The sequence below is a fragment of the Ptychodera flava genome, chromosome 8 (assembly GCF_041260155.1).
Source record: "Ptychodera flava strain L36383 chromosome 8, AS_Pfla_20210202, whole genome shotgun sequence".
Taxonomy (NCBI): Eukaryota; Metazoa; Hemichordata; class Enteropneusta; family Ptychoderidae; genus Ptychodera; species Ptychodera flava.
The window spans coordinates 18,794,311-18,821,362 of record NC_091935.1 but is presented as its reverse complement, the minus strand read 5'-3'; the positions used below and the strand labels follow the sequence as shown (position 1 = coordinate 18,821,362).

General features: G+C 35.9%; 1 protein-coding gene across 2 annotated transcripts in view; it reads left to right on the top strand.

Moving 5' to 3' along the window:
• The first annotated feature begins 442 nt into the window (after nucleotides 1-442).
• Nucleotides 443-27,052, top strand: part of LOC139138713 (tyrosine-protein kinase receptor Tie-1-like) — a 40,755-nt gene continuing 14,145 nt past the window's right edge. The window contains exons 1-7 of one of the 2 annotated variants that reach the window (XM_070707219.1): nucleotides 443-686; nucleotides 6,344-6,652; nucleotides 15,762-16,013; nucleotides 17,726-17,860; nucleotides 17,959-18,105; nucleotides 21,701-21,829; nucleotides 23,249-23,398. In XM_070707219.1, coding sequence (XP_070563320.1) covers nucleotides 503-686; nucleotides 6,344-6,652; nucleotides 15,762-16,013; nucleotides 17,726-17,860; nucleotides 17,959-18,105; nucleotides 21,701-21,829; nucleotides 23,249-23,398 — 1,306 coding nt within the window. In that variant the 5' untranslated portion in view covers nucleotides 443-502. Of the gene's footprint in view, nucleotides 687-6,343; nucleotides 6,653-15,761; nucleotides 16,014-17,725; nucleotides 17,861-17,958; nucleotides 18,106-21,633; nucleotides 21,830-23,248; nucleotides 23,399-27,052 lie in introns of both variants that reach the window. The other variant, XM_070707220.1, reaches the window with a different exon arrangement.

The window sequence follows — 27,052 nt, the reverse complement described above, 5'->3', positions numbered from 1 at the left end:
GTAAATAAAGAAGTAGATAAATATTTTCTCATGTGCTATCAAATGTTTACTGAATAGATTTTGATTTGTATTAATGTCACATTGAAGATATAGTGATCACTATCACAGAGCAGAATCTTTTCAGTATATAGATTTCAAATCGGGAAATCAAGCCATTAATGTACATTATAATTCTGAGTATTACTTATTAACGTACAAAAACATCGGGAAGACTCATTTCATCAATACCTATAAAAAAGATGCATACAATATTGCTCACTCTAAAATTATAATCATGAGTGCGTAAGCTAAAGAGATGAAGCGATATATGTTCGTAAGTACTGAGCTCTTCAATTTAGTCATAAACCATACGGACATTTCTCATACCGTGTTAATGACCCTTTGACCTAGAATCGGGAACGAAGTTTATCTTTCCGGGTTAACAGTCAATTTGTCAGACATAGTTGAAGGAGCAGTGTTTTTAACCTGAAAATATTACACATATTAAACTTAAATTGCTACAATGTCTACGTCACGAAAAAAAATATTTTGCCGAGTAGATGTATTACAGTCCCAAGAGGCCAAAGTTCAACCTAAACAACTTTCCAATAATTTTCCTTTAAAAACCATGACACATGCACAACGAACACTAACAATGAACGTGCTTCTCCACTGGTCGATTGTGTGTCTGGCAACTGTATTGACAGGTATGTACACCCAAACTTACATTAAAGATGCCATAACTTTGCACTCGTAGATATATCTATACATATATTGAGATTGGGCCCATATTGACTGCTGAACAGAAAGAAAATCGTCGTGCTCTACAGTTGGAGCACACAGTTGGAATCAGTTATAGAGTTCTAGACCGACGTACGGTTAGGCTAGCTATTTCTGCTGACGTGTGTAAAAGAGAGTTGCGTTTTCTTCGAACTCATATGTTGGTCTGAAGTACAGATTCGTATCAAACGATTGAACAATACTGTCGGTAGGTATTACATTATTGCCGTGGCTAAACCTGTAGTCAGGTTACCTTCATGGCTTTGCAAGCTGCGTTTAGGTTGGTCAGTTTGCTATGAGGAAGTAAACCTGTTTCATGGCTTCCCTAATAATAACCTATTCGAGAGGCAGGATATAATCTGTTATAGTTATTATGCAAGTTTCAAAAACATTGTTAACTTACATTGTTATCGATTGAATTGTGATATTCGTGCCAGTTATTTAGAGATGCTTCCATGTTAAATTTAGAGACTTTTATCTGTAGCAGGTGGTTTGGGGAATTTTTTGCTGCAGAGTTTTGTCGACATTAAGTACAAACTAGGTGTGAGGAATCGATATGCTTCCGATTGTTTCAATTTATTGTGCCAACCGACTTTGCCGGCATATCAACTGAAACTGAAATAAAGTGTGCTGCGTGAGAGAGAGCCGGAACAGAAACAGAACGGAAATGTAATGGATGTTTCTTTTACACCGAGGCATTGTTATCGTTAACGCCAAGCTTTCATAAATGTAGTATGAGTTTAGTGCAAACACTAAAGGCGATTTTATACGAGAAGGTCTATTATGTTTTCGGTAGAACCGTCATTGCTGAGGCATCGCTTTCTTATCAGCTAAGTACGGCAACCAAGAAGGCTCATGAAATCATTTATATAGCAATATCATAAAACTGAGTTTTTTTATACTGAATTGTATTTCTATCGAAACTTTATTTGTATTTCGTAATTAAACTAACTTGAATGTTTCAATGAATGAAAAATGCGAGATATAATTGTATGTATTTATTTATGCAAACAATATTAATACGCATTGTTTCGGTATTGAAATTTTATGCTTATGATTCTTTATCAATGGTGAATATTCATGTATCAGGCATCTTGCATTGTATATATTTTTATGGCGATTTTTGACAAAAGGTTTCCTTTCCATTTTACTTTTTGTTTTTTCAAATTAAATTCACATTCTTTTAGATTTTCATTCAGCTTTTTGTTCTAATTTAAATTTTGATTTTTGCAATTAGATTTATATCATTCGACGATAAAAATAAATTTATTTTGACTCGATTTTCATTTTGATATTGTTATAATTTTTTTATTTTAACTTTCCACAGCATTTTCTTTGATGAGTTTATATTTAAAATCAAGTTCATTTCCATTTTCAATCGTTTGACATATCTCCCGGTATGATTATTGTCATCTTTGTTGTTAACTTTGCGTGAATTTGAAAGTTACGTTAACGGCCACATGAATTCTGACTAAAGGAAACGATGTACTTGCCTGCCATAAGAGAAAATTACAATGAAAATTAAAACGATGGTGCATTTAGATTAAAGAAAACTAAATTCTAAATAAGAGTTAATTTAATTATTGAGAGGATAATAAGTCACAATTGAAATGCAATTTCATGCAATAATAGAAATGACAGCCAGAAGACCCGTCAATTGTACAATTTCAAAAGACTGTTTAAAATTACTCATGAGCACTCCTTGGTTGCTGCGGATAAGGTCGGACCTTGATTATTTGATATACTTTTACTACAAACGCTAATTTCTACGATACGATCCATTATTTTTTAGGTAATAAGATCATTAGACAAGACTTCCGGCTTTATATAGTCACAAAGGCAAGGGGCAGGGTAACCTGACCAGAAGAGGTTGAGTTATACCTACTATAAAATTGTGAGGAATTTAGTACAAAATTATAGTAGTTAAGGCAGAAATACAACCTCTCTCTCATAACGACTTGCAAGACTATCCTACCGCTCACGATTTCTCGACACTTTTATTCATTCTCCTCGGTACAATGGCTTTGTTGCCCCTCCCATAGAGACTTTGCCATGCCATACTAGCATCATCGATTACCTGATTTCCGAGATAGCCTCAACCTTGCATGCTTATAGCCATATCCTTTTTCGTGGCCTTCTGTCGGGACTTTGTCTGAGATTTTCGCAACTTTACTTTAAATGCGGGCAAAATTGAGCTTTTTATAATCGAATTGGGTATTGTATTCCAAGTAATCGCAACACGGAAAGAGAAATACTTTTGACCTGTTACAGTCTTGAATTTTGGAAGATACAGATTTCCATGACTGGCATTACAGGTGATTGGTGAAATTTGATGCAAAATGCCATTTAAATGAGGGGGTGCGAGGCCATTCAATAATTTAAATGTCAAAAACGCAGTGAAATAGACAATATGTAGGTCAATCGGCAACCAGTGCAAAGTCAAAAAGAAAGTTCGTAAAGGAACACACATTTCAACCCCTAAAATTACTCTTCCAGCCCATTTTTGGACTTTGCAAATACGGTGACGATTTGACTTCAAAGTATGGCCCGTGCAAGAGAAGTAGATTTTTAGGAAACAAATTTATTGACCAAAATGGCAAAAATTGCCCCCAAAATACAAAAATGCAGATATAATCCTGATTACAATTAATATAAGAGATACCCTAGGAATCTGTATACCAAATATCAAAGCTATCACACTAGTTTTTTAGAAATACATTCTTTGACCAAACTGACAAAAATTTCATAAGAATTTGAATACATCACATTTTGATCAACCTTATGAACCTGTATACCAAGTATTAAAGCCATCAGATGATTATAGCTTTTCTAGAAAAACATTGAACAAAAGTTGGGAAAATTGCCCAAATTACAAATACAAAAAACATCACTTCATATTTTCCAAACTTGACTGAGGTCATCCCGAGGAACATGGACACAAACTTTCAAAACATCGAACAAGATCTTTCAGAGAAGAAGATTCACTGGGTAAAATGTTTGATATACAACAATATATACGCATATACTTATTCTGTACGTGTGTCAAATATGTTAAGTATACACATACGTATACTAGTGAAATACAAATTCACAGTGTATACTTAGTGTGCAAAGATCTGCATTACGTATACTCATGACCTGCATAGAAGTACGCTACGCATATCAACATATTGGAATGTTCCATATACAAAGATATACACTGCGTATGCAATTCATTTTGTGTTCCATATACGTCAATATACGTAGATATACTAAGCGCATATCAAGCATTTTGTCAAGTGATTATTGACCAAAAACTGAAAAAATTACATCAAAAATACAAACATGCAAATATTAGCAAAAGTACTAGTTGTACACGCCTAAGGAAACCTGCATACCAAGTTGCAACCAAATCTCGCTAATGGTCACTGCAGCTGAGTTTTGGCAATTTGCAGGATTTTTCCTTTTTACCTCATTTGCATATTTTTGACACTGACATGCTCATTTGAACATATTACCACCTAGACACATACCGTCTGGACAATCACTACCGGAAATTTACCCCCGGCTAATTATTACTAACCATTTACCACCGAGATATTTGCCACATAAGACATTTACCAACCGGATATTTACCCTTAATTCTATTTGTAACGACAATATTGCTTATCAAAAATGAAGTCCGATGGGAATTGATGAAAAACGAGATTTGCGAACAATCGCAAAGACTGCGTGTGCATCTTTTCTAGTACTGTTTTCTGCTTGGTGCCATTAGCGTTATCTTTCACTATGCGTAGCAAGTGTTACTGTACAAACTAATTTTCACCATTTGCCGATTAAATGATTGAATCCGAGATGCCCGAACGAAAGACCCTCCCACAAACCACACGACTACACCATGCAGAGTTGTCTGCGGCTATAAGTTGGAATGTTAATCTTGAACTTATATATAATATATATATTATATATATATATATATATATATATATATATTATATATATATATATATATATATATATATATATATATATATATATATATATAATACTGTGGTGAATGAAAAGTGACCCATGCGGGACTCGAACCCACACCCCCCGTAGACAATACGGATGCTCTACCAACTGAGCTAATTGATCAGTCGGTCAAATGTGGGCGGTCCTGACTCTTCGATGGGGCTTTTCATTGGTTGTACGATATATATATATATATATATATATATATATATATATATATATATATATATATATATATATATATATATATATATATATATATATATATATATATATATACATACATACATGGTATATACCTACGTAAGTACGTGCTTGCGCGTGCATACTTACATACATACATAAATAAATACATACATACATACATACATACATACATACATACACACACACATACACACATACATAAATACATACATACATACATACATACATACATACATACATACATACATACATACATACATACATACATACATACATACATACATACATACATACACACACACACACACACATACATACATACATACATACATACATACATACATACATACATACATACATACATACATACATACATACATACATACATACATACATACATACATACATACATACATACATAGTTGCAAAGACATGTAAATGATTCACCTTATACGTAAGCTCTCGTTGGTATATCAAATGAGAGCTACACAATTTAAGTGATGACAAAATTTAAGTGGTTGTTGTTATTTGAAGGGAGCTGCCTGACTTTGAAAAATCAAAAGACTGTGATGTAGGTTCATGAGCCTAAAGAGGACTGTTGGTTTGCTCGCAGATGACTTGGCATTATGACTTTGGGGACAGGGGTATGATCGCTTCACAATGTTTTTTGCGCCAAATACTGTCACCAATATTGAAACTTTAGCCTCACACGCCTCAGTAGTAACAAGTCTCTGATAAAGGTCAAAACGATACAGCTTCTATTAACTAATATGCTTCCATAGACATGTTATTCCCTCAATTTTTGTCTAGCCTGGGCTGGGAAGAATAAACGTTTCACAACAATTACCATAATTAACAAGATGATGATTACACAGCTCTCTCGATTTCAACACAATGTTCTTTGAATTTATATCTCCTGCTGTAGAATTGACAGAACCATTTTAACTACTCAAAAGCTCTTCATAAAATGAACATATACGAAATAAAATAAGTTAGTAATATTTAACATTGGTAAATTTTAACTATTTTTTCACTAGTTTTGACGGGCCGATTTTATATTTACCGGGAATTTCTGGTTGTGCAGAACCATTTACTATTGGATTGCATTTCCTATGGAATCTTTGTTAGATCGAAAGAAAGCGCAACTCTGATTCTCTTCCCCTTGTATTGTTCGTAGTGCTTGGATTGGTTGCTTTGTGTGTATTTTAGATTCATTATATTAACTACCATCAAAGTTTTCGTAATCGTTCAGAAGTATTTGAAGCATGAACAATTTAGAGGGAACAATCAATTACCAAACTGATAAACATTGTTTGTAAAATGCATATCGGCAAATTCAGTCAACACCAATGATCCATAATCGTACTATGCTTGAATCACACAGGTGCAAGATTAGATGTAACTTTTTTAAATGTAAAAACGACAGCAATATCAAATGGTAATTTTTTCATCGGCGGATACTCAGGTAGTGATGCCGTATCAACCGTGGGTTCACGTTTTTCCTATGGAAGAATCCTAGACACAGGAACAGGATCTGAACTCCCGACAGAAAGTTTCTACCGGAGCCGTTACGGCTATTCGAAAAGGCTTTATTTACCGATGGGTGCTAGCAGACCGGGCGTGTACTACTGTGATGCCGATGCCAACACTGGAGAGACTGAGAGACTGCAAACAGTATTGGTTGCCGAAGAAGGTACATTTTGAATGTTTTTTTATTTGCAGTGTCGTTATCCCTCTGCATCGCCGTGCCGATCATGTTTCGTTTATAGCTCACGTGTGAAAACACGGGGGCTAATGTCATAGCGATGTCTATCTGTCTGTCCGTGTGTATGTGTTTGTTAATGTGTGTGTGTGTGTGTCTGTCTGTCTGTCTGTTTACACGATTACTCAAACACGCCTGAACAGATTCAAGTCAGATTCGGTAGACAGGTATCATATGCTACTTGCAAGGACTGATTACATTTTGGTTAGTGTTGCTTGCATATTAATGAAGTTATGCAATATCGTTTTTTTTCGTACAATGGTTTCCCTATGGAGATGGTAATGACAGTGTAGACATATATCAAGAAATACTGCACAAAATTTCATGAAACTTTTCACAGATGACAATCTCAGAACATTATGATGATACTGTGAGTGTCATGTCAATTATCTTATCATTTGCATATTTAATGAACTTTTGTTCAGAAAAAGGTCCGTTTTTAGCTCACGTGTGTAAACACGTGGGCTAATGTCATAGCGATGTCTGTCTTTCTGTCCGTGTGTGTGTGTGTGTGTGTGTGTGTGTGTGTGTGTGTGTGTGTTGTGTTGTGTTAGTGTGTGTGTGTCTGTGTGTCTGTCTGTCTGTCTGTCTGTCTGTCTGTTTATACAATAACTCAAAAATGCCTGAACGGATTAAAGTCAGATTTGGTACACGAGTACCATATGCTACTTGCAAGAACTGATTAGATTTTGGTCAGTGTGGCTTGCATATTAATGAAGTTATGCAATATTGTTTTTTTTTCCGTACAATGGTTTCCCTATGGAGACGGTAATGACAGTGTAGACATATATCAAGAAATACTGCACCAAATTTCATGAAACTTTTCACAGATGACAGTCTCAGAACATTATAATGATACTGTGAGTGTCATGTCAATTATCTTCTCATTTGTATATTAAATGAACTTTTGTTATTAGTGAAATAACTCGGAAATTCCTTCACCAAACTTGATGATACTTGCAACAAATAATGATCTGATATATATCTAATTATACTTAGAGGCATTGGGCAGTGTCAAGTTAATAATTAGCTCATTTGCATATTTTATAAAGTTATATAATTCGTCGTATAACTCCGATATAACTGCTCCAAATGTGATGAAATCTGCTGCAGATACTTATCCGACTGATATTCAAGTGTGGTGTAAAGCATTTAGTAGTGTGAAGTTAATTAAAGGTTCATTTGGATATTTAATGAACTTTGTAATTAGGTATATAACTCTAAAATTACGGCATCCAAGTCAGTGAAATTGGGTACAGATGTTGTTCTGGTAAATATCTAATTGTACTGAGAAGCATTTGGCAGTGTCAAGTTAACAAATAGCTCATTTGCATATTTTATGAAGTTTTGTAATTAGTCATATAACTCCAAAATAAATGCACCAAATGTGATGAAATCTGCTGCAGATGCTGATCCGACAGATATCTAATTGTGTAGTATAGCATTTAGTTGTGTGAAGTTAATTTAAGGGTTCAGTAGCATATTTAATGAACTTTGTAATTAGTGATACTACCCCAAAATTACAGCATTAAATTTGATAAAACTTGCTACAGATGTTGATCTGATAAATATCCAATTGTACTGAGAAGCATTGAGCAGTGTCAAGTTAATAATTAGCTCATTTGCACATTTCATGAAGTTTTATAATTAGTCATATAACTACGAAATAACTGCATCAAATGTGATGAAAACTGCTGCATATACTGATATGACAGATATCTAACTGAGTTGTAAAGCATTTAGTAGTGTGAAGTTAATTAAGGGTTCATTTGAATATTTAATAAACTTTGTAATTAGGTATATAACTCTGAAATTACGGCACCAAATTTTGTGAAACGTGCTACATAAATTGATTTGATAAATATTTAATTGAGCCATGAATCATTGTACAGTGTCAAGTTAATTTAGGGCTCATTTGCAGTTTTAATGAACTTTGTAATTAGTGATATTACTCTAAAATTACAGCACTAAATTAAATGAAACGTGCTACAAATGTTGATCTGATGGATATCTAATTGTTCCATGAAGCATTGAGCAGTGTCAACTTAATTAATAGCTCATTTGTATATTAAATGAAGTTTTGTAATTAGTGATTAAACTCTGAGAGTACTGTGCGAAGTTGATAAAACCTGCTACATATAGTGATATAACAGATATCTCATTGTTCTATGAAGCGTACTACTATTAATGAACCTGTTGTACCTGTTGTTCTTAAACGTCCTCAACTTTTCCAGAATTTTTAAAAGAATGAAATTATATTTTGACGTCAGATTTGTTTAACCATTATGAGGTAGTGGACATTTTTCCCATCTTCCGGTAGAAATCCTGACTAGCCTTCTGAGGCAGTTTTAAGCCGGAGTGAGAACATGAGAAGGCAACGATTACGGCTATCCATCGTCACATCACGCACGTACCATTCAACCGTACCATTAACATATTGCGTTAACATATTCAAACGGCAAATAATGTGTTCATAGGAAAATCAAGAGTCTGAAGCGAGAAGGCAAGGACATGGTGTTACAACCCATAACGTAATAACGAAGAGATAATGTAATTTTTCCTAACCGATAACGTATCAGCAAATTTACCGATAACGTATTAATGAACCAATAACTTATCAAATCAAATGATAATGTATTAGATCAAGTGATTCATTGGGATGGATTCATGAGGATAGATCTCTCCTCGATCAATCGATCTATCGAATCGATAGCTCGACTGATTGATTGATCGATCGATGCATTGATCTATTAATCGATTGATCCATCTATTGATTGAATGATTGAATGAATGGTATCAGTCACACATGCTCTTTCTCTCTATCTCTCCGTTTGCTCTATCTTTCTTTGTTTCTCTTTGCATTCCTGCATGTCTGTCTGTCTGTCTGTCTGTCTGTCTGTCTGTCTTTCTGTCTTTCTGTCTGTCTGTTTCCCTGATAGTCCGTTTGTCTGTCTCTATCTCCGTCTCCAAGTGTCTCTATTTCCCTTTGTCTGTTTGTTTATCTGTCTGTGTTTCTCAGTCTCTCTCTATATATGCCTCTGTCCGTCTCTGCCGTTCTCTGTTAAAGTAAAATAAATAAAAAATATTGACAAGAAATAATTCAAATGTACCTTGTTTATTCAACAGCAACAGGAATTGGACAGTTTTTAAAGACAAACTTGAAAGTTAAAAGTCCAAACTTACTATCTAATGTCAAACAGATTTCTACTCCTCGATGTTTCGTAATAACTGCGACGGTAAGAGTTCGATCGAAACCAATAGTTGCTTGATCGGTCAAAAGCATCGATTAAGAACTAAAGATCAGATAACTTTTATGAGAACAACATCGATTTTAACTAATATGGTTACAAACAGAAAAGTTTGGAACAAATGATCTGCTCGAATGAAAATATAAAAACAAACTTGCCACTTATTTGCTAATTGGGTCGAAGCGATCCCATAGCAGCGATTTAAATTCAAATGTAGTAAAGTAATCAAAACTAATGCCATGACCAGTAAACTCGATATGACATTGAAAAACCTGTCTATAAAAATACAATGCAAACAAGGTAAATGTCGTCAGAGCATTGTTATAAATAAGCTTATCATCATTACCAATAACAACTCGTATAGACTAGATATTAAGTGTCAATCTCCAATGTATATCGTTGATAATGTATCGGGAATAAGCTGGAGCAGTCAATATCAACCAGGCATTTATCCAACCTGGATGATTTGCGAAAAGTTCTCGAATGCGTATGGCGATACCACTGCCCTATCCTGCTGTCTGGTAGAACTTTCGTACGCTGATCGGTGTTCTGTCGGCTCCATTTATCCCAAGTTGACATGCTAGAGTATCTGCTATATGCAGATTGGGATAGAGCTTTGACGTCATTCCTTAAATGCGCTCGAAACTCTATTGAAAGTCCCAATCATACCCATGTCCATCAACAGTGTTCTTCCTATTACCTTGATAGTGATATGTGGTGGGAGAAGAGGTTCGCACCTAATTTGTCCTGTGTTTCCATTTACCAAGTTTTCGTCGCTTTCATGTTGGATCTTCTCGTTATCCCTGTTAGTAGCATTGTTGATACATGTTGGCATCACTATCAATCCTGTCATCAACTTCAGGAACTTTGTCATCATTATCATTGTTTTTGTGTTTATCATTTTTATCTTCGTATCATTGGCATGGTTTCTGTTACTATCACCATTTTCCTTAATGTCCTTGAGATTCCTGGTACGATTCCTATGACCTTCGGCAACATGACCCCATAAATAAAATTGGTAAGTCTCTATCATATTGCTCATTTTCTGCGGAAGAAATGAATCGAGCTGCCTGGAGTCCAACAGAAGAAACAACGAGTACCTGGACATTATAATAGAACGCTTATTCTATGTAACGTGATGTGATCTCCGTTCGTCCCGTTTCTTTCCATTTCGTCAAGATATTGCTGAAAATTGATGTCTGGAACATACTGCTGCAGATGCATGCCGGCAGGGTTATATGGATTCCGACGTAAGTCTGCCACGATGTCATCTCTCAATGTTGCAGGTGACCGAAAGAGACCAAGACCCTGAAGCTGATCAGCAATGGCGGTGGCTTGGCAATTTCCGTCACCAGTACACGGCCATACCTAACGCCTCAACTTTTTTTATTATGAGTTAATGTAATAATATTCCTTTTGCGGTGTCTTTGTTTCTGTGGAAGAATTTTACGTTGATATACACTTTTCCTTGTCGTACTGGTTATGTCTTGCTATGTACATTAAAGATACGATGATTCAACATTATTGAAAGTCATTTAACATTTTTACTTCAGCCAATTACTAATTTGCATATTCAATGAGACCACTTCAGTCAATTCCTAATTTGCTTATTACATTAATTTTCCCAATTAGGGGTATATACTTGGATTTACTAGATCAAAGTTGGCAAAACGTGCGATGTACATTGATAATTATACCAGGGTATAACAATATTGAAAGTTATTTCGTATTCTATGTCAGCTAATTTTGCATTTCTAATGAACTTTTACAGTTTGGCATACATGGCTTTGAGGACTTGACCAAAGGCAATTACACTTGGTACATAAAGAGGTGCTACAATGAAAGCGGTCAAAGAAATTAATTATTTTTTATTTCAGCTTATTACATATTTTAAAATTTAATGACCTTTAGAATTAATCTGTAGTAAATATTGTTTATTATGTTGACCATAACACTTTCAATGATGTTGCGAACATGTGGCAAAGGTCCAAATTTACACATAACTGCAATATATAATGAAACACGTGAGCATTTTCAGTTCATATCTGGTTTACTTTCCCATTGTTAGTATAGTTAATCGCACGAGTAGGTGTGCTGTTACAGTTGTAATCACCACACTTATGGTCAGGAACTTGTAAACATCACGAGGCCGAAGGCCGAGTGATGTTTACAGGTTCCTGACCATAAGTGTGGTGATTGCAACTGTAACAGCTCACCTACGAGGTGCGATTAACGACTTATACCACGAAAAACAGGCCAATCTTCTCTAAAATTTGAAAATTACTACCAATAAATTGTCGACTTTTCATTTGAACACCCACAATGGAATGGAGCGACCCATTGTACGTCGAAAGGTTCACAGAGGTAATTGTGCACCTGGCATGCGAGTTTGGGAGAATGACCTATCCCAGACAAATAGGACAAGGGCTCTGGTCAACTGCAAATCTGCATTTGAATAAGGGCTACAGAGTGGTTTAATGCACCTGTGTAGAAGGAAACTGTTTTAGTCTGATTGGTTAAATAAAATGGCTTGCCTTACTCTGTCGTATTATCTATTGGCTAGAGAGAAGTCATTCAATCTGTAGATGCATGTGGTTGCCTCGTGGATGCATCAGGCTTTCAATGCCATATTGGTGTTTTTGACTGGTCAAGATGGAGCTTGTCAACTTGTCTGATCTGATGACCCTAGAGACTTCCTAGAGGTCCATGGACGGCCATGTAAAAACAACCAAAGTGGATTTTACACGGGCAAACTGCCCTATAAGAGCAGCCGCTACTACAGAGTTCATCCGATCCACGATGTGTAGCTCAACTTATTAAAAGCACTTGGTGATGATACCGCCAACAGGACCGTACTATCGACGACACTTGCAAAGGGGTAATCAAGTTCTCCAACCAGAAAGTAGGCGTCTTTACGTGAAGCAAATGTGCGAGATGGCTTGGATAGAAGGCCATCACACTGGGCATTCTGGCAAGGTAATTTATTCTTTTACTAAGATATTTATACAATCATAAAACGAATTCTGTAAAGTTATAACATCAAATTCATTGATCAAAATATTTTGTTGTGTGTGTGTGGCAATATCAGAGAATTTCTTTCCTCTATTCCACAAACGTATTAAATAAAAAGGCTGTACTCATTTCCATGCTGTTTGTGACATATGTTTTGTGTTTGATAATTTCAGGTAAATGTGGCAACATCTTTGTACCATCAGGGAGGAGCAGCTTATCAAAGAACAAACAGGTCACAGATCAGATGGCGGTTTACGCGCCTCAAATGTTTGTCGATCTCACTACAAAAGCATGGGTCGAATACATCTACCATTTTCATCTAGTGTTAAATCAGAGGAAGCTGTAAGTAAACCAGTTTCTTAAGTTGCTACGAAACAACACAAGAAAACAGACAGGATAAGTCCAACCCAAGAAGACGCCGAATCAAAAAATATACAGATTTTCATCAACAAATCATGTTGCTTATATTGAGAATGGTTCAAAGAGAGTTAAAAGTGAATTATAAAATGTGATGTTACAACATATAAGTTGAAAAATTGTCTTTATTGTGTATTGATTGTGTGTGAATGCTTTAGGCATCTCGACTGGACCTATCGTTATCATGCAAATTAGTAATCGTTCATACTTTTTTCATATTTAAATGAGTAATCACTACACTTTTATTGATATGATAATTATTTTCTTTCATTAAAGTGTGGTGACTACTTATTTACATATGAACAAAAGTGTGAGTGATTACTAATTTGTATGAGAACAATAGGTGCCAGTCGTGCTTTCAGGGATAAATGGATGGCAAGAACAATAGGTCACATGACCTGGAGAGGTATAACATTGTTTATCTTCCCATTTCCTGTTAAAAGTTTTTTCGAATAAAGTTTTTTAAGGTTTGACAATTTTCATCAAGGTGTTGCGTTATTTTGTTTGTGGAATCAAGTGTGCACTAGCGTACCTCAGACTGAGACCTACTTGTCGAATTAGGATCCGTCCTCCAAACTTCACATCAGAAACAAAAACTTTGTGCTCTGTATCCAACTTTGTCATATCATAATGAGATTATAAACGGTACACCTGGGTATTTGGTTGCGGATATAAGACCTGCGCTCGGTGATTATTTCCCGCCACATATGCTAATTTTCACCCCAGGGTCTTATATCCGCAACCAAATACCCTCCCTTGCCGTTTATAACCTCGAAAAGTATTACATAAACTGCATCCTAATCAAGCATGTGGGCCATGGCACCAGACTTTATATTAGCTCGAGTCCTATAAGAACTAATCTTTGAAAAAGGCCCACCTCAAACATTTTTATTCCCTAAAGTCTCAAGCTCCAGGCTAGTTCCAAAGGACTCAAATACAGGCAATGTCTCAGGCTACCATTTTTAAAAAGTGAAAATTTCATAGCTATCAATTATAGACCAGTCTCATTGATAAGTCTCTGTTGTAGGATCAAGGAGTTTATAAAAGTGAGGCATTTAAACCAACACCAAATACTAACTGATTGCCATCGTGGTTTCAGAATGAAACGTTGTTGTGAAACACAACTTTTTACCTCATTCAATGAACTATCAGTAGTAGCTCTTGATTTAGTAAAAAACCTTATGAACTTGCTATGCTTGACTTTAGTAAGGCCATCAGGGGCAATACATTGCAGTGGATACCCTACTGTTTGACTAACGGAACTCAAAAAAGTCATTGTTAAGACGACAACATCTGATATAATACCTGTTGTTGTGATTGGTGTCCTTCAGGGTAGTGTACTTGGTCCTGTGTTGTTTTTACTGTTCATCAATGACCTCCCTAAATTAGATATCTGGACAAACAACTAGCGTATGTCGTTCCATCAAGAAAAATGTAGCATCATTTACGAACGCGATAAAGATCACCAATATAGTTTTAACATCATTTAAATGGTCATAAACTCAAAATTAATGATTCTGTTGCATACTAGGCCGGGGTTTGATTAAGCCTTAAACTTTTCATTGAATACACACATCTCGCCTTTTTAAGTTGAATCTTACGTATTACTAACTCTGCTAACTACATGTTATCGTAGACACACAATACTACGACTGTTTCTTACTATTTTCAGTCTGTACAAAAATAGCCACGCTGAATATACATACGAATAATGACCGATGATCATTCTCTGTAAAACCAGAAGCTCGGTCGCTGGTAGAATAATGTTTTTCATTGTTTATGAAGTTAGCATTGTTTTTTCCACTGTGCATGATGCTTTTTACACATTTTGTTGTTTATAACCATGGAAATATAAAAATTTAATGTAATTTGGGACTCCGAAAATTGCCTAGAATTCAAATGTTTGAACCCTTCCCTTCACGACGAATTCTTAAAAATATAATGTGCCAATTTATACCGGCTCCCACCTCCCTATAAAAATGAAGGTTCCTGTCATTTCTGCCTATTTCAATTACATTGTCCGAAATGTCCCTATCTGTCCATTCCTATTTCGGAAATTCTGAGTTTCTATTTGATTGTTTATTTCTGTCTGTCCCTTTCTTCACTCAAGTATTTTTATCTCACTGGCCTTCACTCTCAGATCACTGCATGTGAATGCTATTCTATCTGCCTGTATATTCGATGTAACCGTTGCTGTGCTTTTGAGGTTGTCTTTTCGTTTCGTCCGTCTTCGTCTCACAGTAAATATTTTCCACTATCTCAATGTGCCACCCTCTCTTTGTCAATACTTTAACGTATCGAGATAATTGATGTTGCAAGACTAATCGACATTTCAAGAATAATTTAACCTGCTTTTTGTACAGCTGACATAAAACCAGACAGTCCAACGAAGACGGTAAGCCTCGGAGATGATGTAACACTGATTATGACGACGTCCATATCAGAAGCATTATTGAAATGGAGACATGATGGGATACATAAACCAGAATGGAATGGTCAGAGTAGTATTATGATATCATATGCAAAGACCTGTGATGCGGGGATTTATGAATGTTACAGCAGTGAATCACAACGAAGTCAAGGGAAGCACGGATTTATGAGGCTCATTGTCAGAGGTGAATAATCAATACTTATAGCATTACAGCAATAACATGATCGTTATCCTTTTTCCCATGGTGACTATTGAGTTGCTTAGAAGATAATTGAGTACTCACAGTTTTGATTATACATGTATGCTTGCTCAAAGAGGCTGATAACTACACATTGCGACACTTTACAACAAGCGTTAGCATGAAGCAAAGTGCAAAGAATATTCAAGTATTTACAATGTTTTGCAGGGCCGAAGCTTATTGCATAAATTGTCTTATTCCGATATTCAATTTCAAATGAGCCTCACTGCTTCCGAGTCGCCATGCATCAGCATGAAGTTAGGGTCTAGATCGATGCCAATTGTTTTCAATGCACACCGTTTTCTGAATAAAATAGGAAGATTGCAAGGTAAAAGATAGGGCCGCTTATATAATGCATTAAGTCTATTGTTGTTCGCGTTGCAGCTTGTAAGTACTGCATCTTTACAATATCTAATAGAAGCCGTTTACCAACTTCGACTTTGTGAAAATGAGGCCACGCAGATTGAACCTTATTCTCTTACACAAGAGTCGTGGCCTTCGTGTATCTACTTGATTACCTTGTAACTACGATTCTTCATCTATTTTTTCGGTAAACAATGTCAAGGTTATAGTCATTTTAGGTCACAGGCTCACAGCAAGTGGTGGTAGTCTGCTTATGACATTGAGATTCCAGCTGGTAGATAAGTATCGCATCTCTCTTCGACAAATGATCGTTGATGGCATCAGTTAAATTGATCCTTAGTTGTTGACCACTATCTATTTGTCTTCGAGATTAATATATGACGGATGCCTCGTGTTTGGTAGGATGCGCTTACTATTTTCGAAACACCTGACATTACTTCTTGGTCTTTTTGCCAGAGATCCATATATCTTTCTTTCATGAATTTGACTTTTTGTGTGTATCGATACTTTACTGTCTGTTCTGTGCTGTTCCGTGACTATGTTTGTAACAGTTGACTATGTTTTACGAATTTTGTTCTAGTCTTATTGAATTATGCATGGGTATGATTGTGATTATTCAATCTGACAAAGAAAAATTACAACGTTCAAAGGATTTCCCAAACAAGAGTTTATCCGTTAGAGGTAATGGGGCTTTAATTGAAAACTGTTGAGTTTATTTCTTAATTCACCAAAGAAATCTAATCGGAACTTAACAAAAACATCACAAAACTGCAAAAGAGATGAAGGTTCGTGGAATTTGGATGAATGCTCTCATTACTCTTACAAATACATTCATTTTTCTTACAATGTTGACTTTGTGTCACAAGGATAAATTGTGAAAAATACACTATTTCTTTGTGTGCGATAGATAAAGCCTTCTTGTCAGTCGAATGTCAATTGAAACATTAATCGCCAACAAGGTCTAATCAATGATACTGATTGACAGAAACTGGCTTTTTATGTTTCAATGGAAACTACTATAACAAGGTATTGCATGGTACAGCTAAGCAATTCGTTCATCCTGACAGTGCCGCTATCTTGCTAACATACAAACCATTCAACGTCGAATGCATTATGTATCGCTTTCTGCATGCTGTGCTTTTGTTTTGCTCTATACGATACCATATTAGTGATTAACTCGTTAAAAAAAATTATATATGAAATGTGCTTTGTCGAAAACCTTTTCTGTCAATACCTGATTGATTCACAATCAAGATCATGAAATAATTCTTTGGCGTAATTTTGCATTTAACCAGGTTGTCGAGATGGGCACTGGGGTCCACCGGCCTGCATGTTGCCCTGTCCAACTTGTTACAATGGAGGAATGTGTAACTCTGACACTGGTGAATGTATCTGTCCACCCGGTTTTCGAGGAAGAAATTGTGAAACTGGTAAGTCATCGGATATTGTGAAAACGTATGAGAGTTTAGACTTTCGTCTACTGAACAAAAAAGCAGCATATTAACTTAGCTATATGTTCATATTGTAGGCTGTGGTAAAAATAGATGGGGGATGACTTGTGGCAGAAAATGTTCAAGTGGCAATTCTGATGGATGTCGTACATCGATGTACTGTCTAGCTGATCCTTATGGCTGCTCATGCAGTGCATCCTATGGAGGAATGGACTGTGCAGCTGGTAAGTGACAGTGTAAGACTGTAGTCACGTCTCGATTCAAATGTATATGGACAGTTCAATGAGTGCCTTTCTTGATAACAGTACATCTATTGACTATAGGAATGTATCATTGAAGGATGTCCTCGACCCACTTTAATCTCCAAAATAACAATTTATTATGAATTATATAAGAGTATTAAACAAATGGTTATTCTAAATTTCATACAGTCAATTGTCACGACTCACATACACATTAACAATAGTTATGAAAAAAATTCAGTGTTACAGGGACACAGTAAAATTATTTAAAATTATCATGCTGTCTCGATAAAAGGTAAAAAAGGGCCTTAAATTGGCGGATTGATGTGGCTTTTGATGATTTTTTGCACACTTTTTAATTTTGACAAGTCCATTCTGGCTCAAACTGGATGTAAAGTAAATATAAAGGAAATGAAGGCAACGTCACACAGCATCAATACCTTTTTTAGTGATACGTTATAGTGATTTGACTAGAGAGGTTTCATGATAACAGGATACATGGCGAGACAATGGTAGATCTTTAGTGCTTTGACCCTGGTCATGTGAATTTAGGTCCCCGGTAAGACCGGTTTGTGTTTGAGTGATTCGTCTTAAACAGTGTTTTGGAACCAAAGTGGGTTCTCTTCATCAGCCGCTTTGTTTTCCGACGTGTTTATGGAGCCTTTAGTAATTACAGGTAGGGGTGGTGTCCAATTTTTTGCGCAAAAGCCACTTGTAACAACTCTAGTCTAATCAATTACATTAATATCAGTAATCAAGATTATTATACACCTATTGCCGTAACCTATGGGAGTTTGATGTCCAATAACTTTCCGTATTTAGTATAGTACGCGGAGTCCCGAATACGGGAGACGCGCGACGCGCCTGACCTTTGACCTAGCGATTATCGGATATAAACAAACTATTTTATGGTGAGTTATAGATATAATAACAACTTCCACCAAAATGTATTCGTAGTATCAGGTTTCAAACACGCTAAACACAAAAATGAGTCTAAATGCAATTGATTTTTATTTTAAAAAAATTAAATTGAAAACATTCAGCGAAGTTTGCTTGTTTGTACTGCACTGAAAATTAATTGGCTTAGTGCCAACGCAAGGGACTTGTACGAGATCGCGCGCGTTCCACTCATATCGCGCGTGCCGCATCCTTCAAAATTTACCATAGAATTAGTTTATACGGACGATTAATGGGGAGGGGTGTATAATAATGGGTTATACACAAAATACGACCCTGTATAGACTCGGGCTCAGTGAGTAACGAATTTCACTCGCCTTCGGCTCGTCCAATACGTCACTCACTGAGCCCTCGTCCATACAGGGCAATATTTTGTGAATAACCCTATAGTACATAAATGCACAAGTTTGGCTAGTTTTGTATTGAAAAAAAAATTATTCATAGTATCCTCATAGACGACTATGTATAGTGAATCAACCTTTCTGTGAAATTCCAAATCAAATTTCTTCTACACGTGTGCAAGTTTTACTTCCCACTTAAAGCAAAGGTTTTTTTTTCATAATATTGTCAAACATATATAAATGTACAGATATAGCTTGTTCGCGGGGAAAATTGTCAATAGTTTGCCTCCCATGTACTATGATTTGATTCTTTTGGTTGAAGCACAACATCAGCCAAATCTTGCCTTCCTTACGTTGTGCAAAATATGGTGACCCTCCCGCAAATGTATGACCCGTCAAAAATTTGTGATAAATTGTGACCCTTCCTCTCCCCCTGTAATTTCTGTCTCTAACTTACATAACGATAAAACCAATGTTATGTAAATAAGGTGATACTTGTTCAGTTATTCCTGGGAAGAATATGTAGTGATTTGGGGGAGGGTCAAGTTTTAGAATGTCGGACAAGGGGGTCACATTTTAGACAAGAGGATGGGTGGGAGGGTCACATTTTACGTTACAGGTGCGCACGGAATTCACCGATGTTCATTACAAAGAAAGACACTAGAATCGTTATGTTGTGATCTGACTGACGCCTGTCGTGTGGTTTGTTGCTCAGACTGTTCTTTTATGTTATTATTCCTATCATAGCTTACTGTTTTTTTCCTGGAAGAAACGTTAACAGTGGCGAGTGTTTGATCGCACTCCATTATTTCAAGTTTCTTAATAATTATTGTTTGATTAGGCAGGTCTAGATATACGGATTGAAGTTTATGGTATCGACAATATTGGTCATTACGTCATTCCTCTTATTATTGTCGATGAAGTATTCCTGACGTTTAGTTAGGTTCATTTGTTTTCTGATACAATATATGTCTGTTTTTCTATATACTATCTACTTGTACAAGTTTTCGTGTGAAGAATTTGACATTTTCTGTGAAGTCCATGTTGTTCATGCATTTGCGATCATGTCTAAAAACTCACCTTTGATGAACCCTTTTAACATGCTGCTTGGGTGACACGAATTTCTCAAAAAATATTTAAATGTTTTTTTTTTTGGTTTTGTGTGGTTTCAGAATTGAACCTTCTTTCTTGAGTATATCTACGACCATTGAAGACAACAGGGTCATGGTATAAGATTTTGTGAACGTAGGGTTAACGGTGTTGCATCCTTCGACAAATTGTTGACGTTCACGTTTTGTTTGTGTACAAATCATTGAAATATCCTGTCTGAAACGTTTCTATAGCTAAATATTTGATTTCGTTTCATGGAATGTGATGTAAGCTATTTCTGCTAAGGCTGGCGAGCCAATGCTGCATCCACAAATTTGTTGATTTTTCATCCGCATTCAATACTATTCAACCGCATATCTTAACTGGTAATTATTGTCTCATTTTAACATTCATCCTAAGGTTGTTTGATGGGTTTTCGATTTTTTATCTGGAAGATCACAACAAGTTTGAGTAAATGCCACTTTTTCTGATGTATGTATCTCATCTACTGGCTCACCGCAAGGTTGTGTACTGTCACCACTTCTGTATTTTTCCTATACTGATGATTGCAGAAGTCTCCATGATGACAGATTTATAAGTTAGTTTGCAGATGATTCTGCTATAGTCAGTCTACTCCAAGATCATGAAAGAAAGCATTGGCCAGTGATTGATGATTTTGTTTAGTGATGTAAAAGTTCGTTCCTCACACTTAACATTGATAAGACCAAGGATATGTGTATAGATTTTAGGAGAGATGCACCACAAGTTGATGTAACAATTATAAACGGTAAAGAAGTGGAAATTGTTGAGAAATACAAATACCGCTGTCGTACAAAGAATTGCCCGCATTTTGGGGATAATAAAGAGCCATTGTGTTGTATTGTACAGATTTGTTTGTAGTATACTCTGTTGAATTCAAATATCAAATAAATCCATCAAATTTACTGCTAATGGCCCTTTCAAGACACAAAATATACTGAGCAGTATTTTGATTCCCAGAATCAAATACGATATGGTCAATCAAGGCTTTTGGCCAAGTCAGCTAATCATTCATCTGTCATAGTGAGCATAACAAGGAATGTTTCATTTCCATCAATCTCATATCATACTCTATACATCTCAGGAAAAATTAAGCTCAGTATATCAGAAACACTCATTGGGGACACTACTCATCAATGATCTGTCGGCAGATTGTCCAAACGGAAAGTACGGAGCTGGATGTACTCAGATATGTCACTGTGTCAATGGTTGTGATGGAGCTACAGGGGAATGTCACAACGGTGGGTGTTTGCAAGGATGGAGTGGATCAAAATGCAACGGTAAGTACAGAGTACAGTATCATATTGTTAGAAACGGAGTCGAATCTGTCTTTCTGTGAATCATAACTGATTTTCTCACATCGAGAACACATACATTGCATTACGTTGCGACAACAGGGACGTGTAGTCTTTCGAATGTCGCCACATTCATGCGGATACGATACGACGATACGTGATTGAGTAAGTATGTGTACAATTATTCATAGTACCCAAATTATTCTGAAGTTGCGGCGCCCGCGCGTGACAAAACTCAGAAGATAACGTGTCCCTATGGTTGCGACAAGCTTTATTGACAGCAGAGCCTAACATTGTCACGATGGGTGACAGCATATGTCGTGAAAAAAGTCCTAACATTGATACTTCACTGTCACTAACTCCGACAAGAAGGGCTGTCTTTTACAATTTTTTTTAAATGCGCCGTTGTTAATGAGCAGGACTCGGAATACATACATACATACATATATATATATATATATATATATATATATATATATATATATATATAATATATATATATATATATATATATATATATATATATATATATATATATATATATATATTATATATGTGTGTGTGTGTGGTCTGTCTGTCTGTCTGTCTGTCTGTCTATCTGTCTGTCTATCTGTCTGTCTCTCTGTCTGTGTGACTGTTTGAGTGTAATGAGCACGACTCGGAAAGTGTATAATATATATATATATATATATATATATATATATATATATATATATATATATATATATATATATATATATATATATATATATATATATATATTATATATATATATATATATATATATATATATTATATATATATATATATATATATATATATATATATATATATATATATATATATATATATATATATATATATATATATATATATATATAACACCAAGTATGGATTTGTATACATTCGTTCACAGGTTTTTCATTCTATATGACATTCTGAAAGCTTGTTTTGGGAGGGGCAGCCACCTAATAGCTTTTTTAACTTATACCTCAAGAATTTGCCGATCGAAACAAGTTTTGGCTGTGGTTCTTTCAGTTATAAGGTCAAAAGATGGAAAAAGTGACGAATGATGGCATTTTACACGTACCCTCTTCTGCATTAACCTTGGATTACGTGAGTCAAAACTGACAGGTGACAGATTAGGTGGAGAATGAAACTGATTGAAAGTCCAAAATGAAACATTTTCACTCCTCCCTCCCGTGTGCATCTAACGGCAGTTTCCGCCCTTGATAAAATAACGATATGCCATTTTGAAATACATCAAATGAGATAATCCAAAAGTAAAGATGCTCCGTGAGAAAGTTTCATTCTCATACAATCTCCAGTTCCTGCAAAATATTTTGTTTGTACATGATATTGTTGGTCATTCGACAATTGTCATAATTGCAATATATTTTTCAGTTCCTGATTCGTGCGAAGATGGCTTCTACGGCGAGCTGTGTAATTACAAATGTCCCTGTAGCGATGGGGTATGTAATAAGACAACGGGATCGTGTTCAAACGGTGAATGCGCCATAGGATGGTTTAAAGTATACAAAGACTGTCAACGGGGTAGGTGCCGTTATCAGGTAAAATGTGCCCAATAATGTTTTGGTGTAAATTATACCTTTTTAATATATAAAAGTAACTTCTTCATTATACTTGCAAAATACAGATATGAATGTTTTATGACTTATTGATATATTGACTGATTTGATTGGTTTCATGGGATGCAAATTATACACTTTCTCATTACAATTGGCAATTATTGATAAAAATATAAGCGCAACGTATTTAGTCATAAATCGCCAACTAATACCTTGCAATTGGATACAATGTTTACATCTGTCGTCAGGATCCATACGACCTTTGACCATTTTTACAAGTACTCTTCTAATGAACAAACTAAAATTAAATAATTTTATGTGCAGGATAGAGTTCAAAAGAGGAGAACCTATTCTTCCTTTTTTAAGCGTTTCGTCATGACCAATATCTTAAGACAGAAACCTAGTTCAACCTGGTTCAAGCATGTAGTATGTTTTTCGTTGTACTCAATGTTAGGTCAATTTCAACTCCAATTTTTGAGTAATATATCACTTTTGAACACATAAACAGTTTGTCACTAGGAGTAACCCTGTCTACAGATTTCTCAATCTCATTTTCGTCTTCAACACGAAAGTGCTGCTTTTCACGTAAATTGTTTCCGAAAACGAGTTTTACTTTCACTTTGTTATAGAGTTGATGCTCATAATTACAGACTGGTGTTCCCTTTTTTGCTAGGTCTTGAATTATTTTTTCTGAAAATTTGTGAGCCTTTCAGTCGACCAGTTAGGCGATGTCATGTTACACCCATTTGCAAATCATGGAATATCCCAGTGTTGTTTAGTATAGCACTGCACAAACCCCCTTCGATGGGACAAAAGTCTTTCACTTTTTCATGAAAATACTTCTATAAAAAGTGAAAGACTTTGTCCCAACCAAGGAGGTATGGAAGCTGTTCGACTGTGAAAACTTTTCTTGTAGGAGATAAAACACGTGCAAAATGCAGAGGATAAAACACGACGTTTTGGCTTCAACACTTCGTCAGCACTACAACGCGTTTGAGTAATGTGGATATAAAATAGTAACAAACGACCAATTAGGTAACGGAAAGATCGAACGCATTAAATCGTACATTAATTCATTCCAGCTTAGTGCCAAACTTAATTTCTTTAACTTGGCACTCTAGCACCAGTTGGAATGAGTGGACGATTCAATGCGATCTATCCCTCACTTGATCGGTTGTTTTTAGCTCTTGTATTTCCACGTTACACTTTCTCCAAGATGTTTTAGTGCTGACGAATGGTTGAAACCGAAGCGTCCGTGTGTTTATTCTCTGCATTTTTACAAGCTTTTTATCTCCAGCTTGTCGGTCAGTATTTAATTGTATATATTTTCACTTACTTCAGTTTAGTCCCTCTTTTAAGGTAGTTTGTAATGTATTTCATGTAACTCGTAATAAAAGCTTTGATCAAAATTTCAAAGATTTCTATGGCGGATGGAAGTGTTCAATTTACCATCACGAGGCAGGGTGCTGCGACCAAAGCCTTCTATGCACAGAATTGTCATTCTAGTTGTGGTTGTACATATTCCCGTAACTTCCCGCTATTGTGTTTTGTAGATTTTTGTGAGAAATATATTTAAAAACTTACTTATCATTATTAGTCAACACATTTTCAAATCGACTTTGGGCTTTCCCAAGTTTTTGTGTTTACACACAGCATACTGAGCCACTCCAGGATGTACAATGACTTGCATGATTTCATTATGATATCCAATATATGTTAAAATAAGATGTAAAAATACAGAATTTCTATAATCAACAAACCTCCCAGAACTTAGGTAAAACCGAATTCCCATTAAACGATGAGTGTTACATGAGTGCAATAATCCTAAGTATGGAGAACAATCAGGACTGAGTCCACCATGACGACCATTGGAAATCTTTATTATCAACCATCGACGTCGACCGCCGTTTGCCAGTCAGAATTTCAAGAAAACTGGAAAATCGATATATATATATATATATATATATATATATATATATATATATATAATCTCCCAGTATTTCGAACGAGTGTGACGTCATCGAAGACGAGGGTTTCCCCAACATAGCGGCAGTATCCGGCGAGGAGGGATACAGCTATGTTGGGGGAAACCCGAGTCTTCGATGACGTCACATGAGTGAGAAATACTGGGAGATTATATATTTATCACATGCACAGACCAACTTTTTTTTATTTTCACTTTCCCGCGCGATGTAATTTGGACCTTTATTATGTCGGCGTGACGGATGAAGTGGTACGGCTCCAGCTGATTCCGTTCACATTCGGACGCACGTTCTTCTCGATGCGTCAGAGTAGTCTTTCGCTGTCGGATTTTCCGCGCAAAACTTGAATGGATATAGCCGTTATCAGCGAGGACAAGGGAAAGGAGGACGATATAGTATCTTAAGATGTATTATTTTGTTTGAAGGTAAAGTAATAATGTAAATAATGCATCGAAATTTAACCTTGTCTTGCTGTTCATAGCGGTGCTTACACGTTGTTTACACTGTAAACCTACGATTCGAACGAACACGCTGTGCAATGCTGCAGTCGTCATTTTTACTGCTGTCAGTTCCTGACTTCGGTCATAATATATGAATAAAACCACAATTGAACTGTATCACATCGTTCTTGTTGGTCATTTATGCAACCACGCTGTACCTAGGAAAGTTATATTGCTCGAAACTGGCGAGGACTGGAGGAGTACGATGCCCTATGAAGATCGTACGTTCGCATATTCTCAACGCCTTGGACGTTGTTTGAAATTGAGAGGAAAAGTGTATCATCGTTCGTTGTAATTATGAATGAAACTAAAATCATAAACAATCACAGTAAACAAAGCGCAAAAAGAAACTTTTAACATTTGGCATGTAATGTTCATTCGATCTCGATTTTACTGGTGTCTTATGAAAACACTTCATTGTGGCCGCGGCTCCTATCGAGCTGTCGACGAAGTGGCACAAGCTTCTGAAAACTGCGTTTGCCGTACGTTACTGCAGTAAACATTCTCGCTTTATTACAGCCTACCGCAGAAGTTCAACAGCAATACAACACTTTGCCGATGCTAAAAATTTAACCCGTCACCTGACAGGATGAGATGTTGATTTTGATACATCATATTATATGTTGGATTCTTGTTCGGTGATAAATTGGTCGATTTTTAGCGATGACTCGGCTGTTACGGCTCGTGACGAGATAGCACAGTACAGTGGTATAGTAGCAAACGTAGGGAGCAGACGACAGTGAACGCTCTCGTTTCCCCCAGTCGAAAAAAAACCTGACAAACTTTCACAATCGCTACCAAAAGCCTTGACGTTTTCGCTATTTATTACCTTAACCGCATTTTTCAGTAAACTCCTTTGTGCCCACTCAATTTTCATCTGTATGAGAATGCTTGCAAACAGTTTCAGTAGAAAAAAAAAGTGCCGACCCCGTATACCCCTACTTCTGACCTCAGAAGTAGGGGTATAGGGAAATCCTGTAAACCGTATACCTATAGTGTGATGTCACACTATAGGGATAACTGGGTCTATGTATGTGATAAATATATATATATATATATATATATATATATATATATATATATATATATATATATATATTATATATTATATATATATATTATATATATATATATATA